This window comes from Geotrypetes seraphini, chromosome 9 (assembly GCF_902459505.1).
Source record: "Geotrypetes seraphini chromosome 9, aGeoSer1.1, whole genome shotgun sequence".
NCBI classification, from domain to species: Eukaryota; Metazoa; Chordata; class Amphibia; order Gymnophiona; family Dermophiidae; genus Geotrypetes; species Geotrypetes seraphini.
The window spans coordinates 175,924,465-175,942,123 of record NC_047092.1 but is presented as its reverse complement, the minus strand read 5'-3'; the positions used below and the strand labels follow the sequence as shown (position 1 = coordinate 175,942,123).

The following is a 17,659-nucleotide window of genomic DNA, read 5'->3' as shown; positions in this document are numbered from 1 at the left end:
GGGGGCATAGGGTGAAGGTGAAAAGAGATAGATTCAGAAGTAACCTCAAAAAATACTTTTTCATGGAAGGGGTGGTGAATGCTTGGAATGGCCTCCTGGTAACTTAGAGGAAGGGATAGTAGATGGCAGATAAAAACCATATGGCCTTTCATTTTTCTAACTTTTTCTATTTTTCTAGATGTTGCGAATGTCTCCGTAATAGGGTAGCATATGAAGTATTTTTGCAAGTCTTGGTATTGATTGCTATGACACTTTAAATCGACTACAAGATTTTTAGAAAAGAAATAAAGACCATACTCTTCAAGAAAACTCTGAAAAAAGAAATAATACCGCAAGTCTCAAACTCCACCTCTCACTAAAGCCAACTACCCCAAACAAACAACTTTACCCATTTCTTACTCTTTTTGAAAATGACCAATTTTTTATTTTTTTTTTGTAAGTTCTTGTTGTACTACATCTTGGATAATTCTTTTGTAATCCGCCTTGAACTGCAAGGTAATGGCGGAATAGAAATCCCTAATGTAATATTTTTCAACCTTTTTACACCTATGGACCGGCAGAAATAAAAGCATTATTCTGTGGACCGGCATTGGTCCGTGGACCGGCTGTTGAAGAACACTGGGCTAAGTCGTGGGCCAGACCCCGCCCATCTCTACCCAATCTCCACCCCAGACCCCGCCCCCATAATAGTACTAATTGCACCTTGCACGTCCAGTGCCTCATCTGGAAGCCTTCCTTCTGACGTTGCAACGTCAGAGAGAAGGCTTCCGGTTCAGGCGCAGGATGCCCGTAGGAGCCACTGCCCGTGACTTTGTGCACTGAATCAGTTAGGAAGAGGGAGCTGGCTCGAAGGTATCGATCACACCGTGGACCGGTGGTGGAGAACACTGTTTTGGGCCTGATGCACATGCTGGCCCTGTAGACCGGCAGGAAATTTCTGTGGACTGGCACCGGTCCATGGACCGGTGGTTGAAGAACACTGCTTCAAATGACATACAACTCTTTGCCATAGCCCTTTTGTACCTGATGTAGGATCTAGAAAATAACACAGAAAAGTTAGCAATAATCAGAACTTCTTATTTAGTGTATTTACTGTATAATAACGCACTTCACCGAATGGAAAACGCTGTTCACCACAAGCAAATGTGTTCTCGTAACTTAATGAATAGACCCACTAGTGAGTTTGAACATAATACTAATCACAGAATTGAATCCCAAGAAAGGATTACTGAATGGAACAAGATTGGGAGAGCACTTCATCAACACCGTATTGATGCCGAGCGTTTCAGGGGAAGTAACAGGGGACTATAGACTGAGAATTGGGTTAGCAGCAAGCATTTATTCTCAAGAGTACAGTTTCCGGCAAGTCCTATTTTTAGGATTACAATAGATCAGGGGTGTCCAATGTCGGTCCTCGAGGGCCGCAATCCAGTCGGGTTTTCAGGATTTCCCCAATGAATATGTATGAGATCTATTAGCATACAATGAAAGCAGTGCATGCAAATAGATCTCATGCATATTCATTGGGGAAATCCTGAAAACCCGACTGGATTGCGGCCCTCGAGGACCGACATTGGACACCCCTGCAATAGATAAAGGACAAGGGCAGACATTTGTCAGAGTTTGGAGTAACTCGAAAGCAGAGACATTTTACCCTTAATCTATATTTCACTGTTCATGATCACCGATTAGAAATCTTATTGAAAACTGCACTGAATCCTGTGTCAAAATCTGCAGTACAGAAAAAAAAATGTATGTTATGGTTTAGAGCAGGGGTAGGCAATTCCGGTCCTCGAGAGCCACAACCCAGTCGAGTTTTCAAGATTTCCACAATGAATATGCATGAGATTGATTTGCATAGAATGGAAGCAGTCCGTGCAAATTAATCTCTTGCATATTGATTGTGGAAATCTTGAAAACACGACTGGGTTGTGGCTCTCAAGGACCGGAATTGCCTACCCCTGGTTTAGAGGAACCAGTGCTTGCAAATGGAAGGCTGAATAGGAACCAAGAACTTGACGGCAGATAAAGGCCAAATGGCCCATCCGGTCTGCCCATCCACAACATCCACTATCTCCTCCTCTCCCTATTGGCTAAGGCTCTTTACACCTGCATTGTGATGTCATAGAACTTTCTGATTATAGAAACCTAGAAACTTGACGGCAGATAAAGATCCAGTTTGCCCGTCCGCAGCATCCACTATCTCTTCCACTCCCTATTGGCTAAGGCTCTTTACACCTTCATTGTGATGTCATAGAACTTTCTGATTATAGAAATCTAGAAACTTGACGGCAGATAAAGGCCAAATGGCCCATCCAGTCTGCCCATCCACAACATCCACTATCTCCTCCTCTCCCTATTGGCTAAGGCTCTTTACACCTGCATTGTGATGTCATAGAACTTTCTGATTATAGAACCCTAGAAACTTGACGGCAGATAAAGGCCAAATGGCCCATCCAGTCTGCCCATCTGCAGCAGAATATGCCATTGATAAAAGCAATAAACATTTTAATCAGTCAGAGTGTATCAAGTAGCATATCAAATCATTTATATTAAGTTTGATGACAAGAGTGATGCATTGAGTCTGCACGGCAAAAGTTTGCGGCCGAGCATCAGGGCTGCTGAGGTCTTTGCAGAGTTTAGTGTCCAGATTGATTTTGCTGCTATCTAATATACTCTGACTGGTTAAAATCTTGAATGCCTGAGCTGTTGGTATTGATTGATCAAAGCAAGGCACACGGACGGACTGAAAATGTACAGTAACCCAGTAGATGACAGCAGATAAAGACTTGCACAGTCCGTACGGTCTGGCCAAGAACGACTCCTGCAAAACAGAGATGTGTAGTCAATGTTGCATTGAGCGGGTTGTTTTAAATCTGGAAAGCTAGGGTTCACGTCCCATCTATCCCACTGCCACTCTCCATGGCCATGGCCATTTTTACTCTTCGTTGCCTCAGGTCTAACTAGGCTGTGGGCCAAAACATTTAAGAGAGGAAGATATTCTGACACGCTTCAAACATAACCTGAAAAGTTTCTTATTTAAAGATGCTGCTTTCAGTCTTTCATTTTCTTTTAAAATAGATTTCTCTTCATTCTTTTTTTTTAGGGGGGGGGTTCTCTTCTTTCTTTCTTCCTCTTTCCCACCCCTACCTTATCATGCTTTCCATATATTTATTTATTATATTTATTTATTTTTAAAATTTCTATACCATTTTTTTTCCAGAACAGTTTACAGAAAGTTACATACATAAAATATTATAAAAATCAGAACAAGATTGGAACAAAAACAGACCAATTCAATCTTTTCATAAGGTCAATTGCTCAAAGAAATGCATGTACAAATAGTTGTGTTACCTCTTTGTCCTTTAAAAACCAAATTGTAGTTCTACCCCCTCTACCCTTTTGTACTAGTTTGTACGTCTGTTCAATTTATACCTTACTAGCTGATGCCCCGCCGTTGCACGGGTATTTAATTATAGCAATAACACAGAAAATGGATTGAAATAAAGATACTTTATAGTGGTGAATGAAATTATTTTTTTACAGCTTTATAAAAAGTACAATATTCAAATTATAATGTGAAATATTTGACAAAATGAATACAATACAACTAACACAAAACTTGATTATAAACAACATTTTTAGTTTCACCTCCAGGAGCAAGAACATATAAATTCTTGGGTGAACCCACCCTTGATCAAGCAACATAGAGTTGTCCATGGGAAAAACAGGGGGATCTTAAATCCACTCCACAGTATGTAAAGTGTAGTTACTTACCTGTAATGTAGGTTCTCCGTGGACAGCAGGATAGTCAGCCACATATGGGTGTTGTCCCAACACCTCCCAATTTGCGGATAAGCTCTCCAATAGCTCAGAGAGATTTTTTTTTTTTTTCTCTGAGCACGTGCAGTGCCCGGGCCCCACTGGGCATGCCCGAGCCCTACCCATTTCCCCCTGCTTCCCCCTAATCCCCAGGATGTTCCTAGCTGTGGCCGGGTCGGCCATATGGGGAGGCGGGTGGGTTGTGTGGCTGACTATCCTGCTGTCCACGGAGAACCTACGTTACAGGTAAGTAACTACACTTTCTCCTAGGACAAGCAGGATGAGTCAGCCACATAAGGGTGACTCCCTAGCCGAGGGATGTACCGACTGGACCTGCGCCTTAGCGCTTTGTGCATCCCTCGCCTGGCTGTGGAGGCCGAGCCGGGCAGGGTAATCAGGCAAAGCAGGTAAAGTTGTGGAAACAAGGTTTTAGATAAAGTGCTGTGTTAACTGAGCAATAATACTCACAGAACAATGAACTGGTCAATGACAATCAATGAACAGTGAGAAACCAACTGGTCAACAGTGACCATTCGTACTTGCATGTGAGAATTCATACTTGCCTATTCCACATTCAGTCTAGACAGGAGTGCTGGAAGACCTACTTAACTCACAGAACAGCGAAAACTGGTCAATGACAATCAATGAACAGTGAGAAAACCAACTGGTCAACGGTGACAATTCATAACTGGTCAATAGTGACCATTCGTACTTGCATATGAGAATTCATACTTGCCTATTCCTCATTCAGACTAGACAGGATTGCTGGAAGACCTACTTAACTCACAGAACAGTGAAATTGGTCAATGACAATCAATGAACAGTGAGAAACCAACTGGTCAACAGTGACAAATCGTACTTGCATGTGAGAATTCATACTTGCCTATTCCACATTCAGTCTAGGAAGGAGTGCTGGAAGACCTACTTAATCAATATCTATAACACCCTACTTGAACAGTGTTTGTCAATATTTATAACCCTCTACTTGATCAGTGTTTGTCAAGGCTGTGCTAGTGGTTGCTGTCCCTCCCGGGAGGGAAGAGCCACTTCCAAGACTGCTCGGCCGAATGCATTTGGAGCGTGGAATGCTATGTCGAGGCAGTAGTGCTTGGTGAAGGTGTGCATGGAGGACCAAGTGGCTGCATCGCAGATGTCCCCTATTGGTGTGTGGTGCAGAAGTGCCGTTGTGTTGGCTATGGTTCTGCGCTGGTGGGCTTTGGCTCCCACCTGCGGTTGATGCTGCGCTTTTCTATAGGTGAAGGGGATGCACTCTTATATCCAGCGCGAGCGCCTGCGTTTGGTGGCCAGAAGTCCTGGTCTGTTTTGGTCGTAGGAGACGAACAATTGAGGCTTGTCTAATCTGCTGCATAGTCAGGGCCCGCACACAGTCCAGGAGGTGTTGCTGAGGTGGCAGTGTGCCTCCCTGTGGGGAGATGTAGAGTGCTGGGAGGCACGCTGAAGCCACCTTCAGCAAGAATCGGGGGTGGGTTCTGGGTACCACCCTGTTCTCATGAGGGAGTGTGTCGGTAGACACGATGGTCAGGGTTTTCCCAGCCAGGAATACGGGATCTGCCTCCCCCAAAGGTTTGAAGGGGTCGAGGTGAGATGATGCAGCACCAAGTTGAGGTCCCATCCGGGCGGTGGTGGTCTGGCCAGTGGGTGCAGATTGGACAGTCTCTTCATGAAATTTTGTGATTACTGGATGCCTCGACACTGGTTTGCTGTCTAGGCCAGCGTAGTATGCCGTGATTGCACTTAGGTGGACCTTGATGGAAGTGGGTTTTAGGTCCCCCTGAGATAAGCTCAGTATGTACTGCAGGATGTCCGGTATGGGGCAGTTGTAGGGGTCTCGCTGCGTGTCTGTGCACTGGTAGCGGGACCTTCTCCCTTTCAACCCATAGCGTTTTCTGGTTGAAGGTCTTCTGGCTGCCATAAGAGTGTGCTCCACGTCTTGTGGTAGGTTCATCCTCTCATCATCCATGCGGTCAGGGCTAAGGAATGCAGGTCGTGGTGGAGGGTAAGGTTCCCGCGTTGTGTAATGAGAACTGCACTGATCGGGAGCGGGGAGAGGTGGGTGAACCGCTATCCCTTGCCGGAACGGGAACCATGGTTGCAGGAGCCCGAACAGGGCAATCATGATCACCGTTGCTCTGTCCTGAAGAATCTTCTGCAGGACTTAGGGTGTTCCAACTCACAGACAGACCGTCGGGGCTGAGACGGCGATGGGTTGATCTCTTTGCACAGAAGGTCGAGTATTTTGAGTTCGGTTCGGTTGCAAACAGGTCGATGCTCGGTGTGCCCCAGGTGCTGAAGATCTTCTTCATCGCCGCTGGGTTGAGACACCACTCATCGGGATCCAGCTGGTGGCTGAGTCTTTCTGCCAGGTCGTTCTGCTCCCACATGAGGTAAGTTGCCTGGATGGGGCATTGAATGGAGTTGGAGAACTCCCACATGTGGCAAGCTTCCTTGCATAGCGAGGTCAACCCTGTCCCTCCCTGTTTGTTGATATAGTGCAAGGCCACCTGGTTTTCTGTTTGGGTGAGGACTGCCCTGCCTGTTTGAAGGTTTCGAGGGCATTCCCTAAGGCCCTGAGCTCCAGTAGGTGGGTAGTCAGAGGTTGGGTACACTGGTCCCAGTGACGTCTGAGGTGCCCTTTCAGGGATCACATGAGTAGTCTGGTGTGCTGCACAACAAAGACCGGAGCGTGCTGACGATGAGCTGCTGGCAGGGATGCACTGGGCCAGGGATGTCATGGCGTCGATCTGGTAGTCCCGTAGGACGGCCTTGGTCTGCGTGGTGTTGATGACTGCCCAGATGAACGATATCCCCTGGGTGGGTATCACGTGGAATTTCATGTAGTTGATGAGGAACCCCAGTTCTTGGAGGAGGGTTATGGTGGATGACGGGGCTGCCAGCTGTCGAGATAAGATAGGACGCGCACCCCTTGAAGGCGAGGATGTGCCACTGCCACGCACTTTGTGAACGCTCTTGGAGCCGTTGAGAGTCCAAGGGGCAGGACCTTGTACTGGAGGCGTCTGTCTTGGCTTTAGAAGCGACGATGCCTCCTGTTGGCTGGGTGCATGGGATACTAGCCAATACTCGGGCTGTAACAGGGCCAAGACTGTACCCAGAGAGTGCGTCTGGACCTTGTGTATGCATCTGTTGAGCTTACAGAGATCCAGGAACGAGCGTTGTCCTTGTCCATGGTGACGCGGGGGTCCTGGAGTAGAAACCCCTTGGTGATCTCCTCTGTTCGTCACCGCCTCTATTGATTCTGCCGAAGCAGGTCCTCTCCTTGCTGCAGGAAAGTTGGGTCGTCAGATGGAGGGTGCCCCGCCCACTCGGGGGGGGGGGGCGGGAGTGGAGACGAATTCGGAATCCCTGCTTGATGATGCTGAGGGCCCACTGGTCGATGGTGATCCTGGGCCAAGCCTTCGCAGACAATCTGATCATGCTGGGCCGGAGGGTGATCAAGGTTCTGTTTTTGTCTTGGGGAGAGGGCTGCCCTTGGATGCCCCTGCCCCTCGGGCAGTGCTTGTTTGCGTAGCAGTTATGTTACTGTTGCAAGCGCTGGGGCACAGACTGCTGCCAGTGTGGACTGGCTCAGTTGTGAGCTGGAGTCTCTATTTTATTTTATTTATTTATTTCCTCTCACTGGCCTCCTGATAAAGCCGCATCTGGAACTGGAGCGCAGCAATTCGTGCGCTCAGCATTGCGCCCTCGAAAGTCTTTTTCCCCGTGGAAACCAGGGTTTTTCAGGTCCTTCCCTGACGGGGGTTGGAGGGGGGGGGTCGTGCTGCCCTGTTTCTCTTAAGCTACCGCAATGTCCATGTATGGCTGCTGCGGGTTGTCGAATCCCTGGGCTGGAAAGATCTGGTACTTCAATCCCAGTCTCCTTGAAGTTGGTTGCCCTGAGGAGGGAGTCAGCCAAATCTTGTCTCTGCAGTCCAGGAGGTTCTTGTGGACTGGAATCGCCTCTGCCTGCGTGAAGTACTGGTACTGGTAGTTCAGGCCTTGTAGTACTCTGTCTTGGGTACTTGTTGTCCACCCACGTGGATCTTGAGAAAGGCTGTGAGTTTCTGGAGGGATTTGGGGTGAGTCCTCGTTTGTGGGTTTTTGTTTTTGTTTTTTTTAGTAAATATTTATTTATTTTTGTGGGTGGTGACTCGGGGCGTGGCTGGAGTCTGGTGTGTAGCTTGTTCCTCCGTTGCTTGGGTGCATGGCATGCCGCTGAACCGCACCATGTTGTTGTGCGTGGCTCCCTCTAAAGGGAGACATACTGGGGAATGTAGCCCGCTGAGAGAGGAGTGGGTCAGCAGGAGGATTAACTGTGGCTGCTGGTCCCACCCCTGGTGGTTCGCAGGTTCATGTGCTGCTCCACTTGACTGGTTGGGTGGCTCCATGTACCCCACCACTCTTCTGTGTCCTTCTTGAGAGGGGGGGAGAGCCTGCAGAGAAGGGGCAGGATGCACCCCTTCATCTGTGCCAGTGCTCCTGGCTGCGTTTCCCACTGTGCCTGGAGGCAGAGAAAGAGGAGTGATAATGCTTCTTGAGTGGGCTTCTGCTGCTGTACTGCCTATTGTATATTAAATTGTACAGCGCTGCATATGCCTTTCAGTGCTATAGAAATCATGAATAGTACAGAGTCCCTCATGCTAGCTGGAAAAGCACTCTGCCTAGGTTTTATGAAGAGCAAACAGCTTTTTAGACTGAGGAGTTTCAAACCCCCACCTTTGGAGAGGCATGGTCTGACATGCCGCATCTCTGAAGATATCAGCACCCTGCTGAGAAAGGCAGACTCCTCGTTCCCAACATGAGAGGGGGAGGGGGGGAAGAGTGGGAAAGGTGTGAATTGTAGACTCTGCAGGACCCCAAGAGGGAAAGAAACATCGAGTTGGTTTTTTTTTTTTGGTTTTTTTTTCAGCATGTCCTTTATAAGCTGAACTCTGGGGCAGCATGTCTCCTACTGGGGGGAGAGGTCTGCAGGTCCCCTCCAAGGGAAAGAAGCATGGGAGATTCTTTCTCCTTAAATTCAGATTGGGAGGAGGGTGGGGCAGAGCCCTCGGGGCTGCAACAGATTATCAGAGGTTTTCCCAAAAACAACCTTTGAACCCCAATCGGCTCCCTGCAGAGGCTGGCTGTAAGAGGCAGCATGCCGTCTGGAGGGTGAAAGCCCCGATCTGTTGCTTGCAGAGGCTGTGGATTTACGCAGCAGCATGCAAGACTCCTATCAGCTGCCCTGCAGAGGATGGCTGTAGGTGGCAACATGCAGGGATTCCTGGAGAGATCTCTCAGTCTGGCGAGACTCCTATCGGCTGCCCTGCAGAGGCTGGTTCTAAGCGGCAACATGCAGGGACTCCGGGAGATATTTCTCTACCGGGCCAAGTGCAGGCGGGGGGATTAGCTGACCCAGGGCATCCTGGAGGCTCCTTGCCACTGTAGCTTGTGGATCCCCCGCTGCTGCATTCTGATGAGGATGGCTGCTGGAGGAAGATTCTCGGGCCTCACTTCTCTTCATGCCTGGCTGTAAGCAGCAACATGCAGGAACTCCTGGAGAGATCTCTCGGTCTGGTGAGACTCCTATCGGCTTCCTGCAGGGGCTGGCGGCTAGCGACAGCATGCAGGACCTCTGGGAGAGATTTCTCGACCGGGCAAGTTGCGGTCGGGGGGGGTTGACTGAGCCAGGATGTCCTGGAGGCTCCTCACCGGATTCGTCTGTGGATCCCCCGCTGCTACGCTCCAATGAGGATGGCTGCTGGAGGAAGATTCTCGGGCCTCACTTCTCTTCATGAAGTCTGTCAGTGCCCTCTTCCTTAGCTTGCGTGCACGTGGTGACATGTGCGCACAATGCAAGCCACACGGAGACCTCGAGCGCCGGATCCAATCAGTGGGTGCACAATTCATGAGGATCCAGTGTGTTCATCCTCCTCCTGCATCCCAGTTGTTTCTTTAGATGATTCAGGCATCTACAAGTTGATGAGTAGAAAAGTTGTAATGGAGAGCTGTAGAAAAATCCGACCGATGGGAACGGGCGGAAACTAAAGACTGGGGATTAGGGGGAAGCAGGGGGAAATGGGTAGGGCTCGGGCATGCCCAGTGGGGCCCGGGCACTGCACGTGCTCAGAGAAAAAAAAAAAAATCTCTCTGAGCTATTGGAGAGCTTATCCGCAAATTGGGAGGTGTTGGGACAACACCCATATGTGGCTGACTCATCCTGCTTGTCCTAGGAGAATAGTCTGTCCCTGTGATTTGTTGATTGTGATAGAGAATGCAAGTCTCACTGGAATTTGCAATCTCTTAAACTGAAAAGGAAGATCTCTTGGAATAAGTGGCATCCAAAAGTTTCAGTATTGATTTAAACAACTCAATATGTGGAAACTCAGGTTGAAAAGAAACTCCATGCAGTTTTTTCCCGGTTCAGAATGTAAATAAAGCTAACAATGTCACAACCTGAAAAAAAAAAAAAAAAAAAGAATGGAACCTGTGTTCCTAGTTCAGCATATGTGAGTACTCATGTAATGTAATAACATTATGAACTGGGGTGCATGAAGGAAACAGTTACAAACACAGTTAGAACATACAAACTCTATATGTATGGTGTCCGTGGTAGAATAGAAAAGATGTCCCTAGTGGTTATAGTGTCATATAAAGTGTTTTATAGTTGGAATTACTGTGAGAATGGCAGATTTTTACATTTTTTCCATTGACATGAATGGGTGAAATCTGATTTTCTGTTTGTAGCTCCGCCCACGTGTGCAGGTGGGCCGCGAGACCCCCAGAACATATCACCCCAGGTAGTGAGGGATCTGCATACCAAGTTTCGTTCAAATCGGTCAAGCCGTTTTTGCGTGATCGCGGCACATACACACACACATACATATACACATACATACCTCCGATTTTATATATATAGATTTTATGTTCAGTTCTTAAATTGTAATTGTATGTCTTTTTATTAATTGTATTTCGCTTAGTAAAACCAGATAAGCCATCAAATCAAATTTTAATAACAACTTGAAACTCTGCTTGCACATCCGATCTTGCCTGGGCATATTCACAAGAGCTGCGCTTGCGCCAGGCATGTTCCTCCCCGCCTCGCTTGAAGTTTCATAGCGCACACCTCATTTCGATAACTTTTCCCGTCAGCATTGGAGAGCTACACTTGCGCTCGGGGGTCTACGCTGTTGACTTTAGCGCTAGACCTTTGAGCATCATGACCTCAGTGGCATAGGAAAGGGGTGGCGGGGGAGGGGGATGATCCACCCTGGGCCCCATCTTCGTAGGGGTGCTCCTTCCCTGACCCCCCACTTTTGTGTGCGCGTGTGGCTTCCCTTCCCCTGTAGCTCGGTAACATCCCTGGCGTGAGCAGCAACCTCCAACCTGCTTTGGCTCTTCTACCGATGTCACTTCCTGGATCCACACCCTAGGAAGTGGCATCAGAGGGAGAGCCCATGCAGGCACGACAGCAGGTTGGGAGCTGCCGCTCGTGCCAGGAACGTTACAGAGGTACCAGGGAAGGGAAGCGACGCGTGCAAGACAGTGGGGGGGAGCGAAGGAGCGTGTAGGGATGGAGGGCAGAGAAGAGGGTAGGAGAGGGGCACCTCACCCTTGCTACACCACTAGAGGGCCTGACAGAGCAGGAAAGCAGACCATCTCAAAATCTCTTCTGTTACATAGATTTAAAGCTCTGGCCGACAACCCACATGTGTCTCCTCTTACTGAATTCCATAGGGGAGGCTGGTATTTTTGTTTCTCCGACTATGCCAGGGGCCATAGTTTTAATTGCTGGACTACTATGTTTCTATGTTTCTTTCTTGTTTCTACTATGTTTCTATGTTTCTTTCTTGTTTCTACTATGTTTCTATGTTTTTTTCTTTCTTTCTTTCTTTCTTTCTTTCTTTCTACTTTTTTCACATTGCAACAACCGAGCAAGTGTTGGCAATCCAGGTTCCCAGCAAGGCATGTGGCACAGAGAAAGCAGAAGGAGTTTCGAGCTGCTCGCTCCACTGAAGCGAAGCTTAATACATGCTGTCGGTTCTCTGACACCAGCAGGATTTTGCTCCAGGGCGCATCACTGATGCGTGGCAGCAGAATGACACTTTGAGCTCTGCCGAAATATGTAGAAATGGCAGAAAGGAAATGCACGTCATGGTATGCCTATCACACTCTTGTCTTTCTGACCTCTTTAGGCACGACTAACCAAAGAGCATCACTTGGGAAGTGCATTTCTGTCCAGAAACCATTCTTTAGAGGAGGAATTTGAAAGAGCAAAGGCAGCTGTGGAGGTACCTTTTTTTTTTTTTTTTTTTACGATATAGCACGGGATATAAGGATTTGTTTTGTGAATATGCATTTAGAGGAAAATTCTACACATGGTGCTAAAAAAAAAAAAAAAAAAAAAATTCAGCCCCAGAAAAAAAGCGACGCAAAGCGGGATTCCATAAAGGGTTTGAGCCCTTTGTAGAATCGCACTCGGAATCGATTCCTGCGCCCAAGTTAGGCAGGCTGAAGCAGGATTCCGTAACTTACACACACGACTTTTCAGAAAGCCCCCGATATGCTCCTCGCCCTGCTCCTCTTTGAGTTAGGCGCTCTGCCTTGTTGCACAGGCACATTTTAATGGGTGACAACTAACTTCAGTAATTGTTAGCGCCCAATGACTCATGTTGATTGGCTCAATAGCCAGTTAATTCTCGAAGGTGTGGCCACATTTTGGCACACATGTGCGGTTCATAGTCATTCGCGCACGAGATTTCAGCGCGCCGACATTGCCGCGCTGACAGTGTGGCACAAGACACCAGCGTGCCGCCTAAAAAGTGATTATTAAAGAGCTCCGATGCAGGACACCCCACCCCAATTTACTTCATACTCTTCGCGCTGCCATGGTGGGGGTTTGGGGGAGTAGTAACCCTCAATTATACTTAACTTTTCCCGATTTTTTGGGGATAAAGTTAAGTTTTCTCTATAATGGGGGGGTTGCACCTCCCCCACCCCAACGGCAGCGCAAAGAGTATGAAGTAAACTGGAGGGCCTCCCCACTCACACCCCGTGTCGGAGCTATTTAAAAGTCACTTTTTAGGCAGCGCACTGGTGTCTTGCGCCGAATTGTCGGCGCTGCAAGGTCGGCGCGCTGAAGTCTCGCGCGCTTTTGTCCCGTCACCCCACATGTGCAGTGGCGTAGCAAGAGTGAGAGGTGACAGGGGCGGTGGTGCCTCTCCCCTTCCTCTTCTCTGCCCTTGCTCCTTCCCCACCCCCGCCAGGTGCATGCGCCCCCCCCTTCCCTCCCCCATACCTCTTTAATAATAATAATAATAACTTTATTCTTCTATACCGCCACAATCTTGCGACTTCTAGGCGGTTTACAATCAAGAGAGCTGGACATTCAGCGAGTTACAATTTGCAGATAGTCAGAGGAAATAGAGTGCAGAAACATTTACGAAGCAAAATTATAGATACAGTGGTGCCTCACACAACGAACTTAATTCGTTCCAGGAGCAAGTTTGTTATGCGAAAAGTTCGTTATGTGAAACGCGTTTTCCCATAACAATACATGTTAAAAAAAATAATTCGTTCTGCAGCATAAAATATGCTAAGATGACATAAAAAAAGATAAATTTGTCAAAATGGTGAAAATGGTGGTCTTGCTGAGGCCAAACTCTTTGACGAGGTCACCCTGTTTTACCCCACATTCACTCCTTCTAATTATTTCCCGTTTCATTTCAACAGAAATCACCTTCCTGCTTTTTTTAGAAGCCATGATATATAAAAAATATTGAGTTTATCTTAAAAGGACGACTGTATACAGTGAGAGAGGGCAGTTAAGCGCAGTGACTAACGACTGCCTGCAGTGCCTGCGCGGAAGGATGCAATACATCGGCAGCTCGGGCGACTTCGTTGTGTGAAACGAAGTTCGTTGTGTGAAACGAAGTTCGTTGTGTGAAACGAAGTTCGTTGTGTGAAGTTCGTTGTGTGAAACGAAGTTCGTTGTGTGAATCAAGACATGAAGTTCGTTGTGTGCAGCGTTCGTTGTGCGAGGCGTTCGTTATGCGAGGCACCACTGTATACAATTTGCTGAGCGAGAGTATAAGGCATCACCAACTTGCTGCCCGCATCGGTGTCAGCTCTCCTTCTGACATCGCATCCTAGGCATGGGACCCGAAAATGACTTCAGAGGGAGAGCCGACGCTGGCGCGAGCAGCAGGTTGGGGTTGTTCCTTGCACCAGGGAAGAGTTAGAGGTAGGAGGGGGGAAGTGAAGGCGCGCATGTATGGGGGGGGGCAGGAGTGGAAAAGAGCGGGGGTCGGAGAGGAAGAGAGATGCCAGCACCTCCCACCAAGGTAGCACTCGGGGGGGGGGGGAGGGGTGCTGGGGTGGGTAGTTTCTAGCGGGGGGAGCGGCGCTTAATGGCCCTTGCTGCTCCCGACGCTCATAGAGTTCCTATGAGCGTCGGGAGCAGCGCCGGTCATTCAGCGCAGCTCTCTGCGCTAGAAACTGCTAGAAGAGGCGGGTATGTTTATGTGACTACTTAGCCAGTTGGCAGACTAAATAGAGCCACTGGCTGGCTAAGTTTCCGCTCCACCCTAACTCTGTCCCCGGCCCACCCCACCCCTAACCTAACCAGTTAGGAGATGGCCACTTAGCTGAGATATTCATCGGACCCTACTCGGTTTAACTGGGCAGGAGAGTCTCCAGCTTGAATAAACCCTTCTGAATATCGACCCCATGGCTTTCATATTCTTTACATCGTGCTGTCAGCGGCGTAATAAAGCTTTACTTCAGCCATGGGTGACCAGAACTCATGTGATTCAGCAGAATCAAACTTTGCAATTTAAGCCACCACAAAATTAGTCCCATGTGTGATATTCCTAAACTTCAGAATTAATAACTTTAATAGTTCGCTGTCATATAATCACCGGGTTATTAAAGCATGAAATGGAGAGCAAATATTCTGAGGAATTAATGACTGTGCTTAATGTGTACATATTAAGTGTTTTGTTATCAAAAACTCACCAGGTGCGGGCAGTCGTACTGAATCATCCCACAGAGAAGCAGCAAATGTTCCTACAGTTTAACCTGTGCAGAGGCAGGATACATTTCTAGCAGGCTTGTCTTTGTAGTAAAAATGAAACATAGAAATAGACGGCAGATAAGGGCCACGGCCCATCTAGTCTGCCCACCCTAATGACCCTCCTCTACCTTTGCCTAGTGAATAGAACCCACTTGTCGATCCCATTTGGCCTTAAAATCAGGCACGCTGCTGGCCTCAATCACCTGCAGTGGAAGACTATTCCAGCGATCAACCACCCTTTCAGTGAAAAAGAATTTCCTGGTGTCACCTCGTAGTTTCCCGCCTCTGATTTTCCACGGATGCCCTCTTGTTGCCGCGGGTCCCTTGAAAAAGAAGATATCTTCTTCCGCTTCGATGCGGCCCGTGAGATACTTGAACGTCTCGATCATGTCCCCCCTCTCTCTGCGCTCCTCGAGCGAGTATAGCTGCAGTTTGTCTAACTGTTCTTCGTACGGGAGATCTTTGAGTCCCGAGACCATCCGGGTGGCCATTCTCTGAACCGACTCCAGTCTCAGCACATCTTTGCGATAATGTGGCCTCCAGAATTGCACACAGTATTCCAGGTGGGGCCTCACCATGGATCTATACAATGGCATAATGACTTCCGGCTTACGACGGACGAAACCCCTGCGTATGCAACCCAGGATCTGCCTTGCCTTGGATGAGGCCTGTTCTACCTGACTGGCAGCCTTCATGTCCTCACTGACGATCACCTCCAAGTCTCGTTCTGCTACCGTTCTTGTTAGGATCTCACCATTAAGGGTATAAGTCTTGTATGGATTATGGTTGCCTAGGTGCATGACTTTGCATTTTTTGGCATTGGCATTGGCATTGGCATTGAAGCTAATGATGTCGTGCTGTAGTCAGACTCCAGGCTCGTATATTCCACTTATACGGAGGCAATTATGTCCAGTACAGCACAGGGTTAGGAGCTCTGCCCTATGGCATTTTTTCCCTTGTTCTTAGTCTTCTGTTTTGGTTCCTGGGAGAAGGTTCCAAATTTTCTGAGGCATTTATTAATATGTGCAAATCTGAATACAAAATCACATCAAGTATAATAAGAAGAAGAACTTTATTTTTATATACCGCAATACCAGAAACAGTTCAGAGCGGTTTAGCACACAGTATCTATAAACCTCAGAAAAAGTACCTCTATTTTTCTCACTTTATACCAAAAAAGAGAGAGGAATAACACAAATCCCTCCTCGACAACTCTTACAAAGTGGCAGAACCAATAGCACATTATAACATAAATCATTAACATAACTTAAATCTTTATTTTTATACTGCACAAGCCCTTCAGTCTTAAGCGGCTCCCAGAATAAAACAAAAGAAACAAATTCAACATTATCTCACCAAGGGGTTCCCTTTAGATTGGAGAATGACACGGGGACAAATTGTTCACCATCCCCGCAGGAACTCAATTTCTCCATCCCATCCCTGTGAGTTTTGTCGCTCTCCCTGTCCCTGCCCCCATTCCCATAAGCTCTGCCTTATCCACATAAGCCTCAAGCACTTAGGATTTTAAAGTGTTTGAGGCTTGTGCAGATGAGGACAGAGCTTAGGCATTGGTGGAATGAGGCATTATGACATCACAATCTGAGCTCTAGAATGTGGCTACTTTTGGTTTTAAAGTGTTTGAGGCTTGTGCAGATGAGGACGGAGCTTAGGCATTGGTGGAATGAGGCATTATGACATCACAATCTGAGCTCTAGAATGTGGCTACTTTTGGTTTTAAAGTGTTTGAGGCTTGTGCAGATGAGGACGGAGCTTAGGCATTGGTGGAATGAGGCATTATGACATCACAATCTGAGCTCTAGAATGTTGCTACTTAGGATTTTAAAGGGTTTGAGGCTTGTGCAGATGAGGACGGAGCTTAGGCATTGAAGTGAACTCATTATGTTTGGAATCAGAAAGTGAAGCACGGACACGGATCAGATCCATGCCCTTAGTGAATCTAGGGCATAGACCTCAACTGCCTGAAACCATTGGAGAAAGTCCTTGTTGCCCGTGACGGTTTTCGTTTCTACTCATATGATTTTAATTTTGCAGACATATTGTGTCCTTGTTCATCCTTTTTTTTTTTTTTTTTTTTAATGACTGTCAGTAAATGTTTAGCCTGTGAGTCACCGTGCTGTGCTTTCCGCTAATGTATTCTATGTTCAATAATTTTTTATTGAGTTTTAAGAATAAAATATACGTAACAAAAATCTTACAAAGAATATTATCTTAACTCAGTTAATACAATGTGGATATATAAATTCCAAGAAATCAACAATCAATTATCACCACAATGCAAACACGGTAAAGTACTTCCCAATACTCCCTCCCCCTTCCCATCACCCCCCCCCCACCTCATTCCCAAATATTACTAATAAATAGTGCTTCATTTTCTGATTACAAACATGATGAGTTCACTACAAAACTGCATGCTCTGATAATTGCTGGATATAACCAAAAAGCATAACCCAATGTAATATCCACTTTTTTACATTTTAGGCATATTCTTGTCTCAACACAACCAAAATGTAAAGCCTGAACTTGAGAAACATAAGCTGATGAATTCTAAAACGCTTTCTCCTCTTTTTCCTTCTCACTTTTCTCTAGTCGGATACCGAGTTCTGGGATAAGATGCAAGCGGAGTGGGAAGAAATGGCTCGAAGGAACTGGATTTCAGAAAATCCGGACGCCCCAAATCAAACGGGTGCTGCACCTGGCGAGATGGTAGATAAACCTACTTACAGTAAGAAAATTGTGCCCTCGTACAGC

The 17,659-nt window shown here is 47.2% G+C and overlaps 1 protein-coding gene across 1 annotated transcript in view; it reads left to right on the top strand.

The window, feature by feature from the left end:
• Window positions 1-17,659, top strand: part of PEX5L (peroxisomal biogenesis factor 5 like) — a 115,727-nt gene that overhangs the window by 65,297 nt on the left and 32,771 nt on the right. The window contains exons 6-7 of the mRNA XM_033958834.1: window positions 12,012-12,107; window positions 17,498-17,614. Of these exons, the coding sequence (XP_033814725.1) occupies window positions 12,012-12,107; window positions 17,498-17,614 (213 nt within the window). The remainder of the gene's footprint in view (window positions 1-12,011; window positions 12,108-17,497; window positions 17,615-17,659) is intronic.